Source organism: Carcharodon carcharias, chromosome 27 (assembly GCF_017639515.1).
Source record: "Carcharodon carcharias isolate sCarCar2 chromosome 27, sCarCar2.pri, whole genome shotgun sequence".
In the NCBI taxonomy this organism is placed as follows: domain Eukaryota; kingdom Metazoa; phylum Chordata; class Chondrichthyes; order Lamniformes; family Lamnidae; genus Carcharodon; species Carcharodon carcharias.
The window spans coordinates 18,789,022-18,812,224 of record NC_054493.1 but is presented as its reverse complement, the minus strand read 5'-3'; the positions used below and the strand labels follow the sequence as shown (position 1 = coordinate 18,812,224).

At 49.7% G+C, this 23,203-nt stretch overlaps 2 protein-coding genes across 2 annotated transcripts in view; one reads left to right on the top strand and one right to left on the bottom strand.

Moving 5' to 3' along the window:
- The window catches only part of LOC121270345 (zinc finger protein 271-like), a 37,902-nt gene extending 19,618 nt beyond the window's left edge, over nucleotides 1-18,284 (top strand). Inside the window, exons 4-6 of the mRNA XM_041175637.1 lie at nucleotides 9,500-9,797; nucleotides 11,375-11,582; nucleotides 16,863-18,284. Of these exons, the coding sequence (XP_041031571.1) occupies nucleotides 9,500-9,797; nucleotides 11,375-11,582; nucleotides 16,863-18,284 (1,928 nt within the window). The remainder of the gene's footprint in view (nucleotides 1-9,499; nucleotides 9,798-11,374; nucleotides 11,583-16,862) is intronic.
- Nucleotides 1,340-4,199, bottom strand: LOC121270528 (gastrula zinc finger protein XlCGF7.1-like). The gene is made up of 2 exons (XM_041175895.1): nucleotides 4,105-4,199; nucleotides 1,340-3,310 (listed from the first exon to the last, which is right to left on the bottom strand). The coding sequence occupies exon 2, from the start codon at nucleotides 2,999-3,001 to the stop codon at nucleotides 2,345-2,347; it is 657 nt and encodes a 218-aa protein (XP_041031829.1). The 5' UTR covers nucleotides 3,002-3,310; nucleotides 4,105-4,199; the 3' UTR covers nucleotides 1,340-2,344.
- Nucleotides 18,285-23,203: the final 4,919 nt, after the last annotated feature.

The window sequence follows — 23,203 nt, the reverse complement described above, 5'->3', positions numbered from 1 at the left end:
AAACAAACCAACAACCAGCAAAGAAATGGAAAGATGGAAAGGGGGGAGGAAAGAGCCCACGTTTCAGATTGGACTCTTTCTGTGCCGTAATGACTCCACGAATGGAAATGTATAAGGCAGCTACAGTCATGTATTACAAGGCTAGAAATACTAATCAATATGCTTTATTACAGTATGTACATAAATGATATATCTCATGTGTACCATGTAACAATACCAGACATATCGATGTTGCCACGGTCTCCAAGGAGACTGGTCACTTTTAAGATAAACCGTTCTCAGACAACTCCAAGGGCATGAACCAGGGGGCAAGGTTTCGCTTGAGAAAAGCTTTTACTGTAACAAACTAAAATCAACAATAAATAAACCGAGAATCGGAAACTAAATGGAAAGGGGAGGGAAGAAAGTGCTTTACACGCAGATGTTGGACCCGCGAGGAAGTATTTGTTGGGGGGTGAAGCTCCATCTTCATGAGCGCAAAGCTCGCACTCTGATTGGCTGGAGGACCAGCGTCCTTCTGGTCCTCCAGCTCTTCCCATTGGTCAATCTCCCCAGACAAGAACGGGCGGAGCCTGACCCCATGTGGGGGGGACTTCGGTCGCGCTGAGCTATTGGCCAATGGGAACAGCTGGAGGAACGGAAGGGCTCTGGGGCTTCCAATCAGAGCATGGGTTTTGTTCTGGTCTCCACCTCTCTCCACACATGCCCAGCCTACCTTTCTGGTCATTCATGCGCAACCTTTACACCTCCACACTTGTGACTTGCCACTCATCAGCCCTAGCCTGAATGTTGTCCAGGTCTTGCTGCATCTGGGCATGGGCTGCTTCAGTATCTGAGGCATCGCGGACGGTGCTGAACATTGAGTGATCATCAGCAAACACCCCTGCCTCTGACCTTACAATGGAAGCAGCTGGAGATGGTTGGGCCGAGGACACTACCCTGAGGAACTCCTGAAGTGATGTCCTGGAGCTGAGGTGATTGACCTCCAACAAACACAACCATCTTTCTTTGTGCTAGGTATGACTCCAACTAGTGGAGAGTTTCTCCACCCCTCCTCCCACCGATTCCAATTGACTTCAATTTTGCGAGGGCTCCTTGATGCCACACTTGGTCAAATGCTGCCTTGCTGTCAAGGGCAGTCATTCTCACCTCACCTCGGGAGTTCCCTTGACCATGTTTGAACCAAGGCTGTGATGAGATCAGGAACTGAGTGACACTGGCGGAACCCAAACTGAGCATCAGTGAGCAGGTTATTACTGAGTAAGTGCCGCTTACTAGCACTGCTGTCGATGACTCCTTCCATTACTTTACTGATGATCAAGAGTAGACTGATGGGGCGGTAATTGGCCGGATTGGATTTGTCCTGCTTTTGTGTACAGGAAATATTTAGGCAATTTTCCACATAGCTGGGTAGATGCCAGTGCTGTAGCTATACTGGAACAACCTGTCTAGGGGTGCGGTGAGCTCGGGAGCATAAGTCTTTAAGTACTGTTGTGGAATATTGTCAAGGCCCATAGCCTTTGCAGTAGCCAGTGCCTTCAGCCGTTCCTTAATATCACGTGGAGTCGAATTGGCTGAAGACTGGCATCTGTGATGCTGGGGATCATCCACTCAGCAAATCTAGCTGAAGGTGGTTGCAAATGCTCCAGCCTCATCTTTTGCACTGATGTGTTGGGTTCTCCCATCGTGGAGGACAGTGTTATTTGTGGAGCCTCCTCTTCCTCTTCCCCTCTGGAGCCTCCTCCAGCCCATGACCCTCCGAGCTCCCTGCTCTCCTCCAATGCATCCCCTACCTCCATCACGACAGCATCGGTAGCCGTGCTTTCAGCTACCGGGTCCCTGAGCTCTGGAATTCCCTCCCTAAACCTCTCTCTCCCCCTTTAAGATACTTCTTGAAATCTACCTCTTCGGCCAAGCTTTTGGCCATCTGTGAAACGCCTTGGGATGTTTTACGAAGTTGAAGGTTCTATACAAATGCAACTTCTTGTTGTTATTGGCCTACGTTTGTAGAATCAGAAATGTCACAGAAACATTTTAAATCCCCTTGCCACATTTATCAATCGTTTCCAGACTGGAAACTTAAACCTGCCGTTTCGCTCCCAGTCAGGAACAGATCACAGTTTTACACCAATCTCTGATTGGACAGCACGTTTCCAGCATTCACCGTTGTTCTTCCTGACTCTAAACCCAGTTGTAAAGGAGCCTTCCGTTCTGTGTCTGGAAGCTCTGAACCATTGGAAGAGAGCGGCTCTGACACATTTCTTACACACCTCAGGATTCACCCAAACGTGAAGCTGGCCTGGATGTGATTAACAGCAGAAACTGCGGATTCCAACCCCTCAAGTCAGTCGTGATCTACCTGGTGTCTCAGGAGATGAGACGACCGAGTGTACCCCTTCCCACACACAGGGCAGGTGAACGGCCTCTCGCCAGTGTGAACTCGCTGGTGTGACAGCAGGGTGAACGAACGGGTGAATCCCTTCCCGCACTCGGAGCAGGTGAACGGCCTCTCTGCCGTGTGAACTTGCTGGTGCTGCAGCAGGGTGAAGGACCCGGTGAATCCCTTCCCGCACACAGAGCAGATGAACGGCCTCTCCCCAGTGTGAGTGCGCCGGTGCTTCAGCAGGTTGGATGAACACGTGAATCCCTTCCCACACACGGAGCAGGCAAATGGCCTCTCTCCGGTGTGAGTGCGCTGGTGCTTCTGCAGGTCACTGCTGCTTTTAAAGCTCTTCTCACAGTCGGAGCATTTAAAGATTCTGACGTCAGAGTGAATACGCTGGTGTCTCTGCAGGTTGGACAAACGAGAAAATCCCGTCCCACATGCAGTGCAGGTGAACGGCCTCTCCCCGGTGTGAGTGCGTCGATGAATTTCCAACTCAGACGGGTAGCTGAATCCTTTCCCACAGTCCCCACATTTCCACGGTTTCTCCGTAGTGTTGGTGTCCTTGTGTCTCTCCAGGTTGGGATGATCACTTGAAGCCTCGTCCACAACACACATGTATATTGCTTCTCTCCGCTAAGAACGGTGTGATTTTTTTTTCAGGCTGTGTAAAGCTCTTTCCACAGTCAATTCACTGGAACACTCTCACTCGGGTGTGTGTGTGTGTGTGTGTGTGTGTGTGTGTCTCGATGCTTTTCCAGTCACACTTGACGTCTGAAATCTTTTTCCCACGGACAGATCAGAGAAACATTCCTTCCACAGTCAAAGGCCAATGATATTCAGGTCCTGATGAATTGAGTGAATCGGTCAGATCTCGATGTGATGTTCGATTTGAGTTTCCTATCGGTCCATCCAATCCTTGTAACACTGTAAAACCAGTTTAGACAGGTTAGTCCGGGCTACAAGTTCAGAACAGATAATTCTAGTTCCTAGTGGATATCTTTTACTCTCTTGTTTCCCAAAGCTGTAAATCCCAGTCCCTCACAATTTCCCATTCCCACAAAGTCACGGCAATGGTTTCACGGTCACCATTACGAAGGCTAGCTTTTAAATTCCAGGTAATTAATTGAATTTAAATTCCACCAGCTGGTTGGGTTTGAACCCTTGTCCTCTGGACATTAGCCTGGGCCTCTCGATTACTAGTCCCGGAACGTAACCACTGTCTCCCCCATGGAAAGCGGTGATGACCTGGGAGACAATGTTTACACTCAAAGGTTGATAACAAACAGGTTCTGATTAATTGAGTGACTCTGTCAGAGCTTAACGTGATCTTTGCTTTGGGTTTGCTGTGTGTAAATCCTCCCCCTCTAACCCCCTGTAAAAGGAGTTTCCAAAATCCATCCCTGTCAGTCCAGGTTAGAAATTCACAACATTCTCTCCTCCTGCTGATTTGGGAGGGGGGAGGAGGAGAAAGGGGGCAGGAATGACCGCAAATGCGCACCGCTGCACATTTACCCCGCACGATGGAAGCTGCGCATGCGCCCTTCTGCACATCGCCCCCAATAAAGATGGCGGCCGTTTACTCGGACCTGTGACCAAGAAAGGCCCTGCGGAAAAAAAATTCCTCCCGGCTCGATGCAAACTCGGGACCAGTAACTTCTTGTTTCGCCTTCGGGGCCTATACTGGGTGTTTATAAAGCCTTTCCGCCCACCCAACTCACCTCACGCTTCCTTCGCCGAAGGTCCTTCCCGCCTGAAGGTGAGACAAACAGGCGTCTTAGCCATGGGCATGACCCGCACTGCGCATGCTCCAGATCACTATGGGGAGTGATGGACGGCAGCTCCGGACCAATAGGAGTAGGGGGGCGGGTACTGGAGGACCGAGCGGGAGCGACTGGTCCTCCAACCAATCCGAGTGAATGAGGGGCGGGGCTGAGCCCAGATCTCCCTCATTGGCTGAAACTCTGCATCATTTTGGATTTGTCTCAAACTTCAGGAAACTGGACCTTTCTGTTTGTGGCTTGAAACAGATGAAACCCTGTGGGTGTGGAGCAAACATTTCAACATTTGTTAGTGAAATGTGGAAACATGATGAAACAATGCACAAACAATTCAAGGTGTAGGAATTCAGGAATAACTGGTGTGGTGAATGTTGCTTTAAGGCAAACCTTGGTGGTCAGAGCGATCCTTTATCCCCTTCACTGTCAGGGCTGATGGCCTGAAGGTGCTGGGGATATGGTTCGGAGGGACCGGGGCATGCGTTAGAAACTGGAAGGAGCGACTGTCTATGGTGCAAAGAAAACTGGGCATGTGGGAGCAACGCACCTTCTCCATTGCGGGTAAGAACCTGGTCATCAGGTGTGAGGCACTCTCGCTGTACGTGGTGCAGGTCTGGTCTATTCCAAACTCCTGCATGATGGCGATCACCCGAGCCATCTTCCGCTTTATCTGGAGGTCGAAACTGGATCGTGTCCGCAGGGACACGATGTACAAGCCTCTTGATAAAGGGGGAAAAAACGTGCCCAACATCGCCCTCATACTGATGGCCACCTTTGTGTGCGGCTGCATCAAGCTGTGCGTAGACCCTCAGTATGCAAACACCAAGTGTCACTATGTGCTGATGTTCTACCTGTCCCCAGTGTTGCGAAGGATGGGTCTGGCCATGCTGCCGCGGAACGCTCCAAGTAGTTGGACCGTACCGTACCACCTGTCTCTGGTGGAAAAATTTATGCAGAGAAACACCTTTGACCACAAGTCCATCAGGCAATGGTCGGCACGTAACGTCTTAAAGGCCCTGCGGGAAAAGGAGAGGGTGGACCCGGTGGGATGGTTCCCCGAGCAGACTGTCACAGTCATTTGGCAGAATGCCTCATCACCAGAACTTTCCAACAAGCACCAAGACGTAGCTTGTCTGGTGGTGAGAAAGGCCCTCCCCGTCAGATCCTTCCTACACGCCAGGAGTCTCACCCCCTCGGCACGTTGCCCTCGAGGTGGCTATGGTGGGGAAGAGACTGTTGTTTGCCTCCTTGTAGATTGTGCCTTTGCAAAGAAGGTCTGGAGAGAGATGCAGTGGTTTCTCTTGAGGTTCATCCCGAGCATTTCTGTGACACAGGACTCTGTGCTCTACGAGCTGTTCCCAGGGACACACACCGAGACAAACATCAACTGCAGCTGGAGGATCATCAACTCAGTGAAAGACGCTCTTTGGTCTGCCCGAAACTTGTTGGTCTTCCAGCGCAAAGAGTTATCCCTGACCGAGTGTTGCAGACTGGCACATTCCAAAGTCCAGGACTATGTGCTGAAGGACGCACTAAAGCTTGGGGCAGCCGCCACAAAAGCGCAATGGGGAAGGGTCGCTGCTAAGACCTTTCTGCCATAGTGCACCGAGGGGCTGGGAACTGTAAAGAGCCCCTCGGGCTGTACAGCTCAAAATGAATGTATACATTGAAAACTAGTTGTTATAATTGTATTGAAGCACCTCAGAGTGCAACATGATGTATGTTAATAACTCCAATACTATTGTCTGATTGTCTGCATTGACCATATTGAAATGATTGTAATATTCATTGATTGTATTGATGCACCTTGTGATCCATGTGTAAAAGTTGAATCTGATTGTACTTATGTCTTGGTGATTTTGAAATGGTTTGGAATGTTCTTCCAGATATTTTATAAATAAAGTATATTTTTCAAAAAAAGCCTTGGTGGTCAGAGCAGCCAATCAACACCAAGTGGAGGGAAGTTTATAAGGGGCAGAGTTTTCCTAGTCCGCAAAGTGGGAAACGTTTCCCAATCACGCAGAAATCAAAAAAACTTACCGGCGGCAATCAGACAGCGACCCTGAAGTTGAATTGTTACTGACGTGGGGGTAACCGCACTTCTGAAACATGTAGATTGAAGGAGGCCGAGGGCTACTACTGTTGCAAAAGAGGGCATTTGATAAAGCATGGCAGAGCCAAGTCCAGATTGCCAAGTAAACAGCCAGCAAAGAAGTTCATAATGTGGAAGAGGCTGAAATGACTGACTCTGACGTTCACTCTCTTTTTAATCTTAAAGAAGTCAAGGCAGACACTATCACTGTCACACTCCACATAAACGGGAAGCCTCTAGTTATGGAGGTGGATACAGGGGTATCAGCCACAGCCTCCTGACACTCCTGTGCCCACTGAAACTTCTCGTTCTTTTTTAATAGCTCAGTCAATGCAGCAACCACGCGGCTAAAATTTGGTACAAATTTCTGATAAAATCCACTCATCCCCAGAAATCTCAAAACTTCTTTTGTTGTCGGCACCGGGAAATTCACAATGGCTTTTATTTTCACATCTCTCGGAGCTACCATACCATGTCCAATGGCATGGCCTTGATATGTGACTTGCACTTTTGCAAGTTCACTCTTTAGCCAAGTTCACCACCAAATTAGCTTCTCGAAGTCGATCAAATAGTTCTTTCAGATGTTGTAAATGCCCCTCTCACATTTGACTGAAAACTATCAAGTCGTCAATATAAACAGCACAATTGCTCAGTCCTGCAATTCCTTTGTTTATCAGTCTTTGAAATGTTGCTGGTGCATTTTTCATACCAACTTTAAATTGATATGGTCCATCTGGTGTCACAAAAGCCAGTATCTCCTTTTGCTCTCTCCGATAATAGCACTTGCCAATAATCTCTCAGCAAGTCAATCTTTGTGATAAACTTTGATTATCCCACTTTGTCAATACAATCTTCCAACCATGGAATAGGATATGAATCCACTTTTGTCACTGCATTTACTTTTCAATAATCCACACATAACCTTTGTGTTCCATCTGGTTTCAGCACCAGCACAATAGGCGAACTCCAGTTACTGCAACCAGACTCTATGATATCATTTTGAAGCATAAATTTGAATTCTTTCCGTACTTGTGATAATTTTGCTGGACTTAATCTATAAGGGTGTTTCCTTATTGAAACTGCATCGCCCATATTTACATCATGCACAACTAAATTTGCCCTCCCTAGCTTATTCCCACAAATAACTTTGTGTAACTGCAACAGCTTCTCTAAATCAATTGGATACTTGCCTAGAAGGTAACTCAATGTTACATTTAATTTTTAAGTATCCCCTCATTATCCAATTTAAAGGAAAGTCAATTTCGGAATCTTTGTCTTATCTACCACCACTAATACCTCCATTTGGTCATCTTCCCTGTCAAAGTACTTTTTAAGCATGGAAAAACTCAGCAGGTCTGACAGCATCTGTGGAGAGGAACACAGTTAATGTTTTGAGTCCTTATGACTCTTCAACAGAACTAAAGAAAAATAGAAAAGAGGTGAAATATAAGCTGGTTTAAGGGGGGGTGGGGTGGGGTGGGACAGGTAGAGCTGGATAGAGGGCCAGTGATAGGTGGAGATAACCAAAAGAGGTCATAGACAAAAGGACAAAGAGGTGTTGAAGGTGGTGATATTATCTAAGGAATGTGATAATAGGTGACATTAAGGGTAGAAAGCAGGACGAGCACGGTACAGATAGGGGGTGGGATAGAGTGGGGGTGGGGTGGGGGGAAAGGATCAAAATAGGCTAAAAGGTAGGGATAAAACAATGGGTGGAAATACATTTAAAAGTAATGGAAATAGGTGGGAAAAGAAAAATCTATATAAATTATCGGAAAAAGAGGGGATCAGAAAGGGGGTGGGGATGGAGGAGAGAGTTCATGATCTAAAATTGTTGAACTCAATATTCAGTCCAGAAGTCTGTAAAGTGCTTAGTCGGAAGATGAGGTGCTGTTCCTCCAGTTCGCATTGAGCTTCACTGGAACAATGCCACAGGCCAAGGATGGACATGTGGGCATGAGAGCAGGGTGGAGTGTTGAAATGGCAAGCGACAGGGAGGTCTGGGTCATGCTTGCGGACAGACCCGAAGGTGTTCCACAAAGTGGTCACCCTGTCTGCGTTTGGTCTCTCCAATGTAGAGGAAACCACATTGGGAGCAGCGAATGCAGTAGACTAAATTGAGGGAAGTGCAAGTGAAATGCTGCTTCACTTGAAAGGAGTGTTTGGGCCCTTGGACAGTGGGGAGAGGGGAAGTAAAGGGGCAGGTGTTGCACCTTCTACGGTTGCATGGGAAGGTGCCGTGGGAGGGGGTTGAGGTGTAGGGGGTGATGGAGGAGTGGACCAGGGTGTCCCAGAGGGAACTATTCTTGTGGAATGTCGCCAGGGGGGGTGAAGGGAAGATGTGTTTGGTGGTGGCATCATGCTGGAGTTGGTGGAAATGGTGGAGGATGATCCTTTGAATGTGGAGGCTGGTGGGGTGATAAGTGAGGACAAGGGGGACCCTATCATGGTTCTGGGAGGGAGAGAAAGGTGTGAGGACGGATGCGTGGGAGATGGGCCGGACTCGGTTGAGGGCCCTGTCAACCACCGTGGGTGGAAAATGTTTCCTCAGTTAAAGAAGAAGGAAGACATGTCAGAGAAACTGTCTGCATCATCAGAACAGATGCAATGGAGGCAAAGGAACTGAGAGAATGGGATGGAGTCCTTACAGGAAGCGGGGTGTGAGGAGCTGTAGTCGAGGTAGCTGTGGGAGTCGGTAGGCTTGTAATGAATACTGGTGGACAGTCTATCACCAGAAATTGAGACAGAGAGGTCATGGAAGGGAAGGGAAGTGTCAGAGATGGACCATGTGAAAATGATGGAGGGGTGGAAATTGGAAGCAAAATTAATACATTTTTCCAGGTCCAGACAAGACCTTAAGATTCACCAAATCCAACCCAATCAAGGGATTTCAAATACCACATGAATAAGACTTGAGTTGTCGGGATGGCATTGTAGTCTAGGGAGCAAGAGTTAGCCGTCCCTGTACCAGGCAGGCAACTCTCCCTAGCCGAATTACACAGCACTTGTCTGCGTATTTCTAAATTGAAAACGCTCACCGGGAGTTACATGCGGTTGCCCGGCGTGGATGCGGATATCGAGAAATTAGTCGAACACCGTCAACGGTGCCAACTGCAACAAAAATGGCCAGCCGCAGCCCCCCCACTACACCCTTGGGAATGGCCTGGCCGCCGACCATGGGGCGCGGATCCATGTGGGTGACCTGGTTCCGTCCCTGGGCTTAATGTTTTTGCTCGTAATCAACAGGGACTCAAAATGGATGGAGATTTTTTGAGGTGAGATCACCAACGTCGCACTCCACCATCGAAAGGTTACGCCAATGCGTTCCGACTCACAGATCGCCCGAAGCCATTGTATCAGACAACGGAGCTGTATTTACAAGCGCTGAATTTCAGAACTTCGCCCTTCTAAACAACGTTAAACACGTCCGAACTGTGCCTTACCGTCCAGCGTCAAACGGACCAGCCGAGAAAGCCGTCCAAACTTTCACAGAATCACACAGTTGCAGAAGAGGCCCTTCAGTCCATCAACTCTCCACCGACATGTGAGAAACACCTGACCTACCTAATCCCATTTACCAGCACTTGGCCCATAGCCTTGAATGTTATGACATGCCGAGTGCTCATCCAGGTACTTTTTAAAGGATGTGAGGCAACCCGCCTCCACCACCCTCCCAGGCAGCACATTCCAGACCGTCACCACTCTCTGGGTAAAAAAGTTTTTCCTCACATCCCCCCTAAACCTCCTGCCCCTCACCTTGAACTTGTGTCCCTCTCGTGACTGACCCTTCAACTAAGGGGAACAGCTGCTCCCTATCCACCCTGTCCATGCCCCTCATAATCTTGTACACCTCGATCAGGTCGCCCCTCAGTCTTCTCTGCTCCAACGAAAACAACCCAAGTTTATCCGACCTCTCTTCATAACTTAAATGTTTCATCCCAGGCAACATCCTGGTGAATCTCCTCTGGACTAACCTCAGAAATCAAAATCTCACCCTTCCTTCTTTGCTCCCACACGGCTCCATGTGCAGCAACGGGAGTTCCACCAGCAGAACCACTTATGAAGCATCGTCGAAAAGAAATGAGACTGAGTCTCGTATTTCCAAATTTGCCGGGGAGGGAAGAGAAGGACCAAGGTAATCAAAAAACAAGCCACGATTTGCATAATAGAGCCTGGACGTTTATAATAGATGAAGCCATGTATGTAAGAAACTTTGGTCGCGTTCCAAGTGGGATCCCAGGAATTATTGTAACATAAAAGCAAAATACTACAGATGCTGGAAATCTGAAACAGGATCGTATAGACTCAGAATGTTAACTCTGTCTCTCTCTCTCGCTCTCTCTCTCTCGCTCTCTCTCATGCTCTCTCTCACTCGCTCTCTCTCGCTCTCTCTCACTCGCTCTCTCTCACTCACTCTATCTCACTCTCACTCTCTCTCTCTCATGCTCTCTCTCTCACTCGCTCTCTCTCGCTCTCTCTCTCTCATGCTCTCTCTCTCACTCGCTCTCTCTCGCTCTCTCTCTCTCATGCTCTCTCTCACTCTCACTCTCTCTCTCTCATGCTCTCTCTCACTCGCTCTCTCTCGCTCGCTCTCTCTCGCTCTCTCTCATGCTCTCTCTGACTCGCTCTCTCTCGCTCTCACTCTCTCTCTCTCACGCTCTCTCTCACTCGCTCTCTCACTCTCTCTCTCTCATGCTCTGTCTCACTCGCTCTCTCTCGCTCTCACTCTCTCGCGCTTTCTATCGTGCTCATTCTCTCTTGCTCTCTCATGCTCTCTCTCTCTCGCTCTCTCTCACACTCTCTCACTCACTCTCTCACGCTCTCTCTCACTCTCTCTCACGCTTTCTCTCGCGCTCATTCTCTCTTGCTTTCTCAATCTCTCTCTCTCTCTTTCGCGCGCGCTTTCTCTCGCGCTCTCTCTCTCGCTCTCTCTTTCTCACTCTCTCTCTCGCTCTCTCTCTCTCACGCTATCTCTTGCGCTCTCTCTCTCTCATGCTCTCTCTTGCTCTCTCTAGCTCTCTCTCTCTCTCTCTCTCTCTCTCCATAGATGCAGGGCTAGACCTGGGTGGTGTTTCCAGCATTTTTTGTCTTTGACCCAGGAATTACTGTCTGTGAGACCAGACCCCTTTCATACCAAGTAGACATGGTGGGCTGGATCGTTCGTATACGCGTGGATCACCTGAGGAGCAGGGAAGTGCTTCCACAGTCAGTGTTGCCACCAAGGAATGTTATTGAACCCGCAAGCACTGAAGTACCTGATCGACCTGTTATAGACATAACTGATGCCCCCATTGAATCGAATAACAGTGAACTGAGTGTGCCAAAAGAGGTACCTGATATTGCAGTTCCTGTCAGTGTTGATCCTGTAGGAGAGCCTCAATCCATAGAATTACGATGCTCTACCCAAAGCAGAAAACCCCCTCAATTACTTGATTTATAATTACTGGACCTACGTCAATAAGTGTACAATCTGCAAACATGGCAAAGTGCCAGTGTGATTATTTCTAAGATTTTTGATATCGTTTCTATTCACCTGAATACAGTAATTTGTGTAAATAAGGAACGTAATACAAGGACTGTCTCACGAAGACAGATTGTGTAAACTGGGCCTGTGTTCTCTGGAGTTTCGAAGAATGAGAGGTGATCTCGTTGAAACCCTCAAAACACTTAAAGGAATAGACAGGGTAGATGCTGGTCAGATGTTTGCCCTGGCTGGGGAGCCTAGAACCAGGGGACACAATTTCAAAATAAGGGGGAAGCCACTTAGGACCGGGATGAGGAGAAATTTCTTTACTCGGAGGGTCGTGAATTCTCTACCCCAGAGGGCAGTGGAAGCTCAGTCATTGATAATGTTAAAGGTAGAGATTGATAGATTTCTGATTAACAATAACGTAAAGGTTTATGGGAATAGTGTGGGTAAAAAACATTGAAGTGTTCGATCAGCCATGATCATATTGAATGGCGGAGCAGGCTCAACAGGCTGGATGGCCCTCTCCTGTTCCTATGTCCTAAGGAATTAAAGGGGGAGGGATGTGGTGATTGTTGCTTTAAGACCAGCCTTACTGAGTAAGGGTCACATGGTCAGAACAGCCAATCAACACCGAATGCAGGGAAGTTTATAAGGAGCAATGTTTTCCTAGTCTAGGGAATTTATTGTAGCCTTGCTAGAGGCTTGCAGCTAATCCAGCAGGTCTGTAAATAAAGTTTGTTTTTCAAATAAAGAAGACTCTTGGGAGTACTTCTCTACATCTGGGCAGTCAGGGAATGTCATCATTAGAACAAGGAGAGTCCTTTGTTACCATGTCCCAGCTCCTGTAAATACTGATAGTAAAAGGGGTGAGCTCTTAGGAGACTCCACACTGCTTGCCACTTGTGTGTAAGTGATATCCTATCAGAGTAATGTAATATTTATTTATTCATTCACAGGATGTGGGCATCGCTGGCTGGGCCAGCATTTGTTGCCCATCCCTAATTGCCCTTGAGAAGGTGGCGGTGAGCTGCCTTCTTGAACCGCTGCAGTCCATGTGGTGTAGGTACACCCACCGTGCTGTTAGGAAGGGAGTTCCAAGGATTTTGACCCAGTGACAGTGAAGGAACAGCGATATATTTCCAAATCAGGACGGTGAGTGACTTGGAGGGGAATTTCCAGGTGATGGTGTTCCCAACTATCCACTGCCCTTGCCCTTCTAGGTGGTAGTGATCATGGGTTCGGAAGGTGCAGTCGAAGGAGCCTTGGTGAGTTGCTGCAGTGCATCTTGTAGATGGTACACACACTGCTGCTACTGTGCATTGGTGGTGGAGGGAGTGAATGTTTGTGGAATTTGTGCCAATCAAGTGGGCTGCTTTGTCCTGGATGATGTCAAGCTTCTTGAGTGTTGTGGGAGCAGCACTCATCGAGGCAAGTGTGGAGTATTCCATTACACTCCTGACTTGTGCCTTGTAGATGGTGGACAGGCTTTGGGGAGTCATGAGGTGGGTTACTTGTTGCATGATTCCTAGCCTCTGACCTACTCATGTAGCCACAATATTATATGGCCATTCCAGTTCAGTTTCTGGTCAATGGTAACCCCCAGAATGTTGATAGTACAGGATTCAGTGATGGTAATGCTATTGAACATCAAGGGGCGACAATTGGATTCTCTCTTGTTGGAGATGGTTATTGCCTGATACTTGTATGGCATGAATGTTACTTGCCACTTGTCAGCTCAAGCCTGGATATTGTCCAGGACTTGCTGCATTTGGACATGGGCTGCTTCGGTATCTGAGGAGTTGCAGATGGTGCAGAACATCATACAGTCATCAGCCAACATCCCTGCTTCTGACCTTATGGAAGGAAGGTCATTGATGAAGCAGCTGAAGATGGTTGGACTGAGAACAGTACCCTGAGGAACTCCTATGGTGATGTCCTGGAGCTGAAATGACTGACCTCCAACAACCATCTTCCTTTGTGCTAGGTATGACTCCAACCAGCGGAGAGTTTTCGCCCTGATTCTTATTGACTCCAGTTTTGCTCCTTGATGCCACACTCTGTCAAATGCTGCCTTGATGTCAAGGGAAGTCACTCTCACCTCGTCTCTGGAGTTCAGCTCTTTTGTCCATGTTTGAACCAGGGCTGTAATGAGGTCAGGAGCTGAGTTGCCCTGGCGGAACCCAAACTGGGTGTCAGTGAGCAGGTTATTGCTAAGCAAGTGCCACTTGATAGTACTGTTGATGACCCTTTCCATTACTTTACTGATGATAGAGAGAAAACTGAAGGTGGTAATTGGTCTGGTTGGATTTGTTCTGCTTTTTGTGTACAGGACATCCCAGGGCAATTTTCCACATAACTGGGTAGATGCCAGTGCTGTAGCTGTACTGGAACAGCTTGGCTAAGGGTGCGGCAAGTTCTGGAGCACAAGTCTTCAGTACTATTGCCGGAATATTTTCAGGGCCCATAGTCTTTGCAGTATCCAGTGCTTTCAGCCATTTCTTGATATTACGTGGAGTGAATCGAATTGGCTGAAGACTGGCATTGGTGATGCTGGGGACCTCTGGAAGAGGCTGAGATGGATCATCTAATCGGCAATTCTGGCTGAAGATTGTAGTAAATGCTTCAGCCTTATCTTTTGCATGGATGTGCTGGGCTCTTCCATCATTGAGGATAGGGGTATTTGTGCAGCCTCCTCCACAAGTTGTTTAATTGTCCACCATTATTCAAGACTGGATGCGGCAGGACTGCAGAGCTGAGATCCGATCGCTGATTGTGGGATTGCTTAGCTCTATCAATTGCTGCTTATGCTGTTTGACATGCAAGTAGTCCTGCGTTATAGCTTCACCAAGTTGCCATCTCATTTTTAGGAATGTCTGGTGCTGCTCCTGGCATACCCTCCTGCACTCTCATTGAACCAGTGTTGATCCCTGGCTTAATGGTAATTGTAGAGTGGGGGATATGCTGGGCCATGAGTTTATTGTTTGTGTTTGAGTACAATTCTGCTGCTGCTGATGGCCCACAGAGCCTCATGTATGCCCAGTCTTGAGTTACTAGATCTGTTTGAAATCTATCCCATTTAGCACGTTAGTAGTGCCACACAACACAATGGAGGATATCCTCAATGTGAAGCGGGACTTCTTATTGGTAGGAGTGACCACAGCACATGGACAGATGCATCTGCATCAAGCAGGTTAGTGAGGATGAGATCAAGTATGCTTTTCCCTCTTGTTGGTTTCCTCACCACCTGACGCAGACCCAGTCTAGCAGCTAAGTCATTTAGGACTCAGCCAGCTTGGTCAGTAGTGGTGCTATCAAGCCACTTGGGGACATTGAAGTCCCCCACCCAGAGTACATTCTGCCTTTCCACCTTCAGTGCTTCCACCAAGGGGTGCTCAACATGGAGGAGCACTGATCAGCTAAGGGAGAGCAGTACGTGGTAAGCAACAGCAGGTTTCTTGCCCATGTTTGACCCGATGCCTTGAGACTTCAGGTATTCCGGAATCGATGTTGAGGACTCCCAGGGCAACTCCCTCTTGACTGTATACCGCTGTGCCACCACCTCTGCTGGGCCTGTCTTGCCAGTGAGATAGGACATATGCAGGGATGGTGTTGGTGGTGCCTGGGACAATATCTATAAGGTATTAATCCATGAGGATGACTATGTCAAGCTCATGCTTGACTAGTTTGAGACAGCTTTCCCAATTTTGGCACTAGCCCCCAGATGTAGGTAAGGTGAACTTTGCAAGGTCGACAGGACTGAGATTGCCATTGTCTTTTCCTAGGTCAATGCCAGTTGAATTTCGGTTGCATTTCTCTTTATTTTGTGACTTTGTAGCAGTTTGATAGGACAGCAGATTTCCTTCCCTACAGGGGATTAGTGAACCAGATGGGTTTTTACAACAATCGACAATGGTTTCATAGCCATCTTTTAATTGCAGATTTTTATTGAATACAAATTCCACCATCTGCCATGGTGGGATTCGACTCTGGATCTCTGTAGAATTACTCTGGGTGTCTGGAATATAGTCCGGCGACAATACCACTACATCATTGCCTCCCCCGTGTTTTATTTAATGAGGTGTCACAACCCTACATTGTGCTTGGCGTCCCGTATGCCCCTCACCAGTGAATCCTCTGTTTTGTTTACTGGCGGAAATCCTTCCAGTTCACTCATTGCGCTCTATGGCGGCTGGGTTACCCAGAACACCCCGCGCTGCAGAAAGTCCCCTATCAATGACGATAGGTGTCCAGTGCGCAGGTGCAATGTGGGTGTGCTCTCTGAGCATGCTCAGTGTCAGTCATGGTGACAGTGAGGAGGATCGGACGGTTCGGGAGGCGAGAGGAGATTGAGAGCACAGGGTAGGAACGGAAACCGCGGCTGGACTGGGAACTGGAACAACTTCTGGGGTAGGCCTGAGGCCTCGAATAAGAGGCCAGAGGCCCCGTGTTTACCCCGCGGTGAGAGGCCCGGCGGGGGGTGGCGGGAGGGGGTGGTTGCGGGGAGTGGGTTCACTGGCCGCCATCTTGCGAGTGGGAGTCAGGGCCGATCACGGAGGCGGGGTGGGGGGGGCGCTCATGGGCGGCCATCTTGGTGAGGGAAGAGGGAGTGGGCGGGGCTTGCTCCCCGCTGACAGGTCCCGGTCACCCGGACAACTGGCCGCTCTGTCGGGAGAGGAAGGCAGGGCTCGTGGGCGGCCATCTTGGTGAGGGAATGGGCGGGGTTTCCCTCCCCGGGGTGGAAGGCCCGGGTTACCCAGGCAACCGGCCGCCATGTTGGGCAGGGTTCAGCTCTTTCCTTTGAGAGACAGGGACTGGGGATTGACAGATTTGGGGGAAATGATATTGCACAGAAACTAGAACTGTCTGCTCTGAACTTACATCCTGTGTTTACAGTGGGGACTCTTTTCAACTCCTTTTCCAGGGGATTAGGGGCGGATTGACAGAGGAACAACCAAATCAAATCAAGCGCCAGGTCAAAATCTGACAAGAGATCCATCAGGACCTGAATATCATCGGCCTTTGAATACAGAAGAAGAAATGTTTGTCTGTTCTGCCCACGGGTAAAGATTTCAAACATCAGCGTGACTGGAAAAGCACCAAGACACACCGGTTTGTTCCAGTGCACCGACCCTGTGACAGAAGCTTGAACCAGTTACACACACAGCCTGGAAAAAAACAGCGCACCGTTCACGGCGGGGGGGAGGAGGAAACCGTACACGCGTAACTGTGTGTGGACCAGGCTTCGACCGATCGTCCAACCTGGAGAGACACAAGGGCACCCGCACCATGGAGAAACCGTGGAAATGTGAGGACTGTGGGAAGAGGTTCAATTACCCATCCCGGCTGGAGTACCACCGGCGCAGTCACACCGGGGCCGGCATCACAGAGAGACCGTGGAAATGTGAGGACTGTGGCAAAGGATTCTATTATCCGTGCCTGCTGGAAATCCATCGGCGCAGCCACACTGGGGAGAAGCCGTTCATCTGCTCCGAGTGTGGGAAGGGGTTCACCAAGTCAGCCTGCCTCATGTCACACCAGCGAATTCACGCTGAGGAGAGGCCGTTCAGCTGCACTCACTGTGGAAGGAGGTTCAGGCAGTCGTCCACCCTCACTGCGCACCAGCGAATTCACACCGGGGAGAGGCCGTTCACCTGCTCCGTGTGCGGGAAGAGATTCACTCAGTCCTCCACCCTGCTGATACACCAGCGCACTCACACCGGGGAGAAGCCATTCATCTGCTCCATATGCGGGAAAGGATTTACTCAGTCGTCCGGCCTTTGGTCCCACCAGCGAGATCACACCGGGGAGAGGCCGTTCACCTGCTCTGTTTGTGGGAAGGGATTCACTCAGTTATCGGCCCTGCTGACACACCAGCGAAATCACACAGGGGAGAGGCCGTTCAGCTGCACTTCCTGCGGAAAGAAGTTCAGGTCTTCGTCCAACCTCAATGCGCACAAGCGCGTTCACACTGGGGAGAGGCCGTTCACCTGCTCCGTGTGCGGAATGGGGTTCACTCAGTCGGCCAACCTGATGGTACACCAGCGGATTCACACTGAGGAGAAGCCATTCAGCTGCACTCACTGCAGAAAGAGCTTCAGGCAGCTATCCACCCTCACTGCGCACCAGCGAGTTCACACTGGGGAGAGGCCCTTCACCTGCTCCGTGTGCGGGAAAGGATTCACTCAGTCAGCCAGTCTCATGTTCCACCAGCGGATACACACTGAGGAGAGGCCATTCAGCTGCACTCACTGCGGAAAGAGCTTCAGGCAGTCATCGGACCTCACTGCGCACCAGCGCATCCACACTGGGGAGAGGCCATTCATCTGCTCCGTGTGTGGGAAGGGGTTCACTCAGTCATCCGGCCTTTGGTCACACCAACGGGTTCACACTGAGGAGAAGCCATTCAGCTGCACCTCCTGTGGAAAGAGGTTCAGGTCTTCATCTGATTTCACTGCACACCAGAGAGTTCACACTGGGGAGAGGCCGTTCACCTGCTCAGTGTGCGGGAAGGGATTCACTCGGTCATCCAATCTGCTGACACACCAGAGAGTTCATAAGTGACGCAAGGGTTGCATTCTGCTGCTGTTAATCACATCCAGGATTGATAGTCTGACAGTATCTGGTTTGTTTCTGCTCATGTTAACAACCCCTATTACTGGAGTTTAATGGTTCTGGAGATGTCACTAGTTTAAAAACACCATCCGTGATCTTTCCCCTTAATTCAGGAACTCTCAACAAGAGCCTGTTTACAATAAAGTTACAAACTTTTACTTGAATCCTAAATTGATCTTTGATGCAAAATCTACAATTCAGTGTCTGAAAGGTTCCCCGATTAACATCTCCAATTAGAAAGTGCTGATTAATCCTTGCTGACAATTCTGACTGACTTACACATTCTTCACAGTGACACCTCCATTATGAAATTAAATTATCAAGGAACATGAAACAAAACAGGCACATCAATAAAAGCTTCATCAGTCAACATTGATATTGATGAAGCTTGGAAGTCGCTGATTCAATCATTTCTGACACAGCAGCAGCAACATTTGGTAAAGGTGGAACCCACAACAAAGACTGGTTTGAGACCTACTCAGCAGAGATGACATCTGTCATTGAAGCAAAAAGCAAAGCCCACTGATGCACAACATAAACCCGACAGCTAGAACACTGCATAACTTGGAAGTAGTCAAGACAGTCGTGTAAAAGACAGATACTGTGTAAATAAACTCTGAATCAGCCTGTGTCAAGAAATCCAAACTGCCTGTGAGAAAGAAAATCTACATGCTGTGTATGATGGGATCAAGAGGGCGCTTGGTCCGACCATCACCAAAGTTGCCCCGCCCCCCCCACTGAAATCAGCAAATGGTGAAGCGCTCACCGACAGATGTAAACAGATGTCCCGCTGGGCTGAACATTACTGTGAGCTGTATTCACGTGAGACGGACATCTCCCAGTCTCTGTTTGACTCTGCCCTGCAGCTTCCTGTCATGGTTGAGTTGGACGAGGAATCCTCGTCACTTGAGCTCAAAGGCCGTTGATTGTCCAGCAAGCAGAACGGCACCCGGCGAGGATGGAATTCCAGCTGAACTGCTCAGGCGCGGACAGTCCCATCCACCGCCACACCTTCCTGACCTCCTCCTCCTTGTCTGTTGGGGAGGTAGGATCCCTTCCACGGGATGCGCGTGTGATGCGAAAATCATCGCAATGAACAAAAAACAAAGGCGAGAGACGAGGTTGCAGCAACTACAGGGACATCTCACTCCTTCGCGTCACTGGGAAAGGCCTTCACTGGGGTCACGCTTAAAGACTTCATCCACTTGCAGACCAAGTCTGTCCAGAGTCACAGTGCGGTTTCTGTGCGGGCAGATCTACAGCGGACATGATCTTCTCCACACACCAGCGACAAGAGAAGCGTCGAGAACTGGATATGCCTCTTTTACCTCACTGTCGCAGATCTCACTGAGGTGGATTGTAAATCTCCACTGTGCAGCAGAATTCCGGCTTTTAGATCGTGGAATTCCGCTCCCTGGATTTTTTTTTTTGCCTCCTGGCGCCTGCCTCCCCTCGGCCATCGCCCCCCCACCACCCCCCCCCGATGAGGCCGAAGCCGGGAAAGTTGGGGGGAGACTCTCAAATAAAAACGTCGGGAGGATCCCTCGTTCCGTCCATGGCGTGGCCGGGAGCTGGCCCCATCCCATTGAGAGGCTGCGCTCCGCTGCCGTCGCCGCTTGGTGGAGCCCTGAGGTTCGGAAAGGCCCGGCTGAGTTGGTGGTTGTGGGGGGGCGGTTGGGTGGGCTGGGGAAAGCAGCAGAGGCGAGTCCGAGACGGAAGTCTTTTGCTCTGTGGAACGTTTGGAAACGGCGGCTGCAGAGGATGTAAATGAAGATGCGTCGAAACTGAAAATTCTCAAACGTTAGCAAGGTAGATTCTGTACCCTGCGTTCTTGTCGATTTATCAAGTCAAAAGAGAGCGCCGCGTTTAAACTTGGCCACTGGGAGGAAATGCCTGAAGCCTGATGACTTCTGATCTCCAGCAATATATATTTTTTTTAAAAATGACGCAGAAACATAGAAGCTAGGAGCCAGGAGTGAGGCCATTCGGCCCTTCGAGCCTGCTCCGCCATTCACTATGATCGTGGCTGATCATCCAACTCAATAGCCCTGCTCCCGCTTTTTCCCCCTACCCACAGTATCTTTCATAGTCAGGAATTGCTTTTGGCACTATCGTCCATTTCCCTTCTGTTTCTGAGTTTATATTGACCGTCAAATGTTGCACCATTTTTATTCCCCATAATTCATTCTGTATACCCTGAAGCGTTAACATACATAGAAATGTACGAAGGGCCGAATGGCCTTCCTCCTGCTCCACCATTCATTATGTTCATGGCTGATCATCCAACTCAATAGCCCTGCTCCAGCTTTTTCCCCATATCCCTTTGATCCCTTTCGCCCCAAAAGCTACACCTAACCCCTTTTTGAAAACATACAGTGTTTTGTTCTCAACTACTTTCTGTGGTAGCGAATTCTACAGGCTCACCGCTCTCCAGATGAAGAAATTTCTCCTCTTCTCAGTCCTAAATGGTCTACCCCGTATCCTCAGACTGTGACCCCCCCCCACCGGTTCTGGACTCCCCCCCGCTATCGGGAACATCCTTCCTGCATCTACCCCTGTCCGGTCCTGTTAGACGCACGAGACACAGGAATCTTCCTGAAACCTCGTAGCGTCAGCACACGGAGAATCAGAGGCGCAGTTATTGTCAATAGTGTTACTCCTTAACCATTTGTTCATGAAGTACTTTTAGGGAATAGATTCAGAACAACCTTGTTTAGATTCGTTAATGCTCTGAAATTAATTTGACAGCTCGGTTCTCGTTCATTCAGACGAGTACGTTTTTTTTTGGCTTATTATGTGATTGTTCATTGAATCAAGTCCGAATGAGAGCTCTTGCAAAATAGCATGAAACTGACGTGTAAAGGGACTTGCTTTGGCAACCCGGGTGGGAGCAGCAGAGCCCCGAGTCTCAGCCGATTAGAGTGAATCAGCAGCAGCTTTCAGTCATGGTGGCCTGGCCATGAGAGGGTCTCTGGGACCACCACCACCACCCCCCCCCCCCCCCCACACCCTCGGGGCAACTCCATGTTACTGTCAGGCTGTTGGGAAGACCAGGCTGCCGAGTGAGTGGAGGACATGGAGGGGCTGCTGAGTGAGTTGGGGGTGGGGAGGGGCAGCCAAGTGAGTTGGTGGGGGGGTGTGGAGGGTCTGCCGAGTGAGTGGGGGGGTGTGGGGCTGGGAGGAGGAGGTGCTGCTAAGTGAGTGGGGGCTGTGGGGCTGGGAGGAGGAGGGGATGCCGAGTGAGTGGGGGGGTGTGGGGCTGGGAGGAGGAGGTGCTGCTAAGTGAGTGGGGGCTGTGGGGCTGGGAGGAGGAGGGGATGCCGAGTGAGTTGGGGGGGTGTGGGGCTGGGAGGATGAGGAGCTGCTGAGTGAGTGGGGTGTGAGGAGGGGATGTCGAGTGAGTGGGGGGGTGTGGAGGTATTGGGAGGAGAGGGGATGTCGAGTGAGTGGGGGGGTGTGGAGGGGCTGGGAGGAGGAGAGGCTGCTGAGTGAGTGGGGGAGAGGGTTTGAAAGGAAGGACATGTGTGTGTCAGTGTGTCGTTGGGGGAGAGGAGCTGATCACAGTGTGTGGGGGGGTGTGGAGGGGTTGGGAGGAGGGGCTGTCGAGTGAGTGGGGGGTGCGGAGGGGTTGGGGGAGGAGGAGGAGGGGCTGCTGAGTGAGTGGGGAGTGTGGAGGGGTTGGGAGGAGGGGCTGTCGAGTGAGTCGGGGGTGTGGGGTTGGGGGGAGGAGGAGGAGGAGGGGCTGTCGAGTGAGTGGGAGGTGTGGAGGGGTTGGGGGGAGGAGGAGGGGATGTCGAGTGAATGGGGGGGTGTGGAGGGGCTGGGAGGAGGAGGGGCTGCTGAGTGAGTGGGGGGCGTGGAGGGGTTGGGGGAGGAGGAGGAGGGGCTGCAGATTGAGTGAGAGGTAGAGAGGGTTTGAAAGGAAGGGCATGTGTGTGTTAGTGTGTCATTGGGGGAGAGGAGCTGATCACAGTGTGTGGGGGGGTTGGGAAGAGGGGCTGTCGTGAGTGGGGGGTGTGGAGGGGTTGGGAGGAGGAGGGGCTGCTGAGCGAGTGGGGGGTGGAGGGGTTGGGAGGAGGAGGGGATGTCGAGTGAGTAAGAGGTGGAGAGGGTTTGAAAGGAAGGACATGTGTGTGTTAGTGTGTCGTTGGGGGAGAGGAGCTGATCACAATGTGTGGTGGGGGGGTTGGTGGATGTGAGTGTGAGGAGCTTCACTAAGCCAGCTTCACCTCCAATTGTATAAAATAATAATTTTACAAAGTACTTTGGAAACACACTTTCATACTGATATGTACGATATGTTGAATTTTAATAATTACACACTGACTGTTACTGAGCTGCTTCATTGTTTTGTTTTTGCTGGCGTCTGGGAATTTTCAAGAGTTTTATCGTACTGATGTTTGTTCATGAAATGTGGGCGTCACTGGAAAGATCAGCATCTGTTGCCCATCCCTAATTGCCCTCGAAGGTGCTAGTGACTTAAAATGGCGACATATCAGAAAATAGCTGGCGACACACTAACATCCTCCTTTACTTCGCTTCACATGTACATAACCCAGCAAGCTCATGTTGTTGTTAGTATGGACTTCATCCTGTATTACAGGCACTAACTGCACTGAATGCTCATCTCACTCTGGTGACTTGATACAAAGGCATTGGTCGCAGTTTTGATGGTAAGAGAAGGTAAACAAAGGGGAAAACTCAGGTTCTACCCACTTGAGGTTGAATAATTCCACCCATTTGAAGCGGCCTAGAATCATTTGCCCTCACAACAGATCATAGAAGGTGCTAGAATTACATGATTCCTTGTCACCAAAATATTTTTCAGACCTTTCTGTCTTCAGCCGCTCTCATCCCTGGTCACTACA

Bases quoted from the DNA above. Each gene is read 5' to 3' on its own strand.
- LOC121270528 (XM_041175895.1), bottom strand. From the start codon at position 3,001: ATGTGTGTTGTGGACGAGGCTTCAAGTGATCATCCCAACCTGGAGAGA.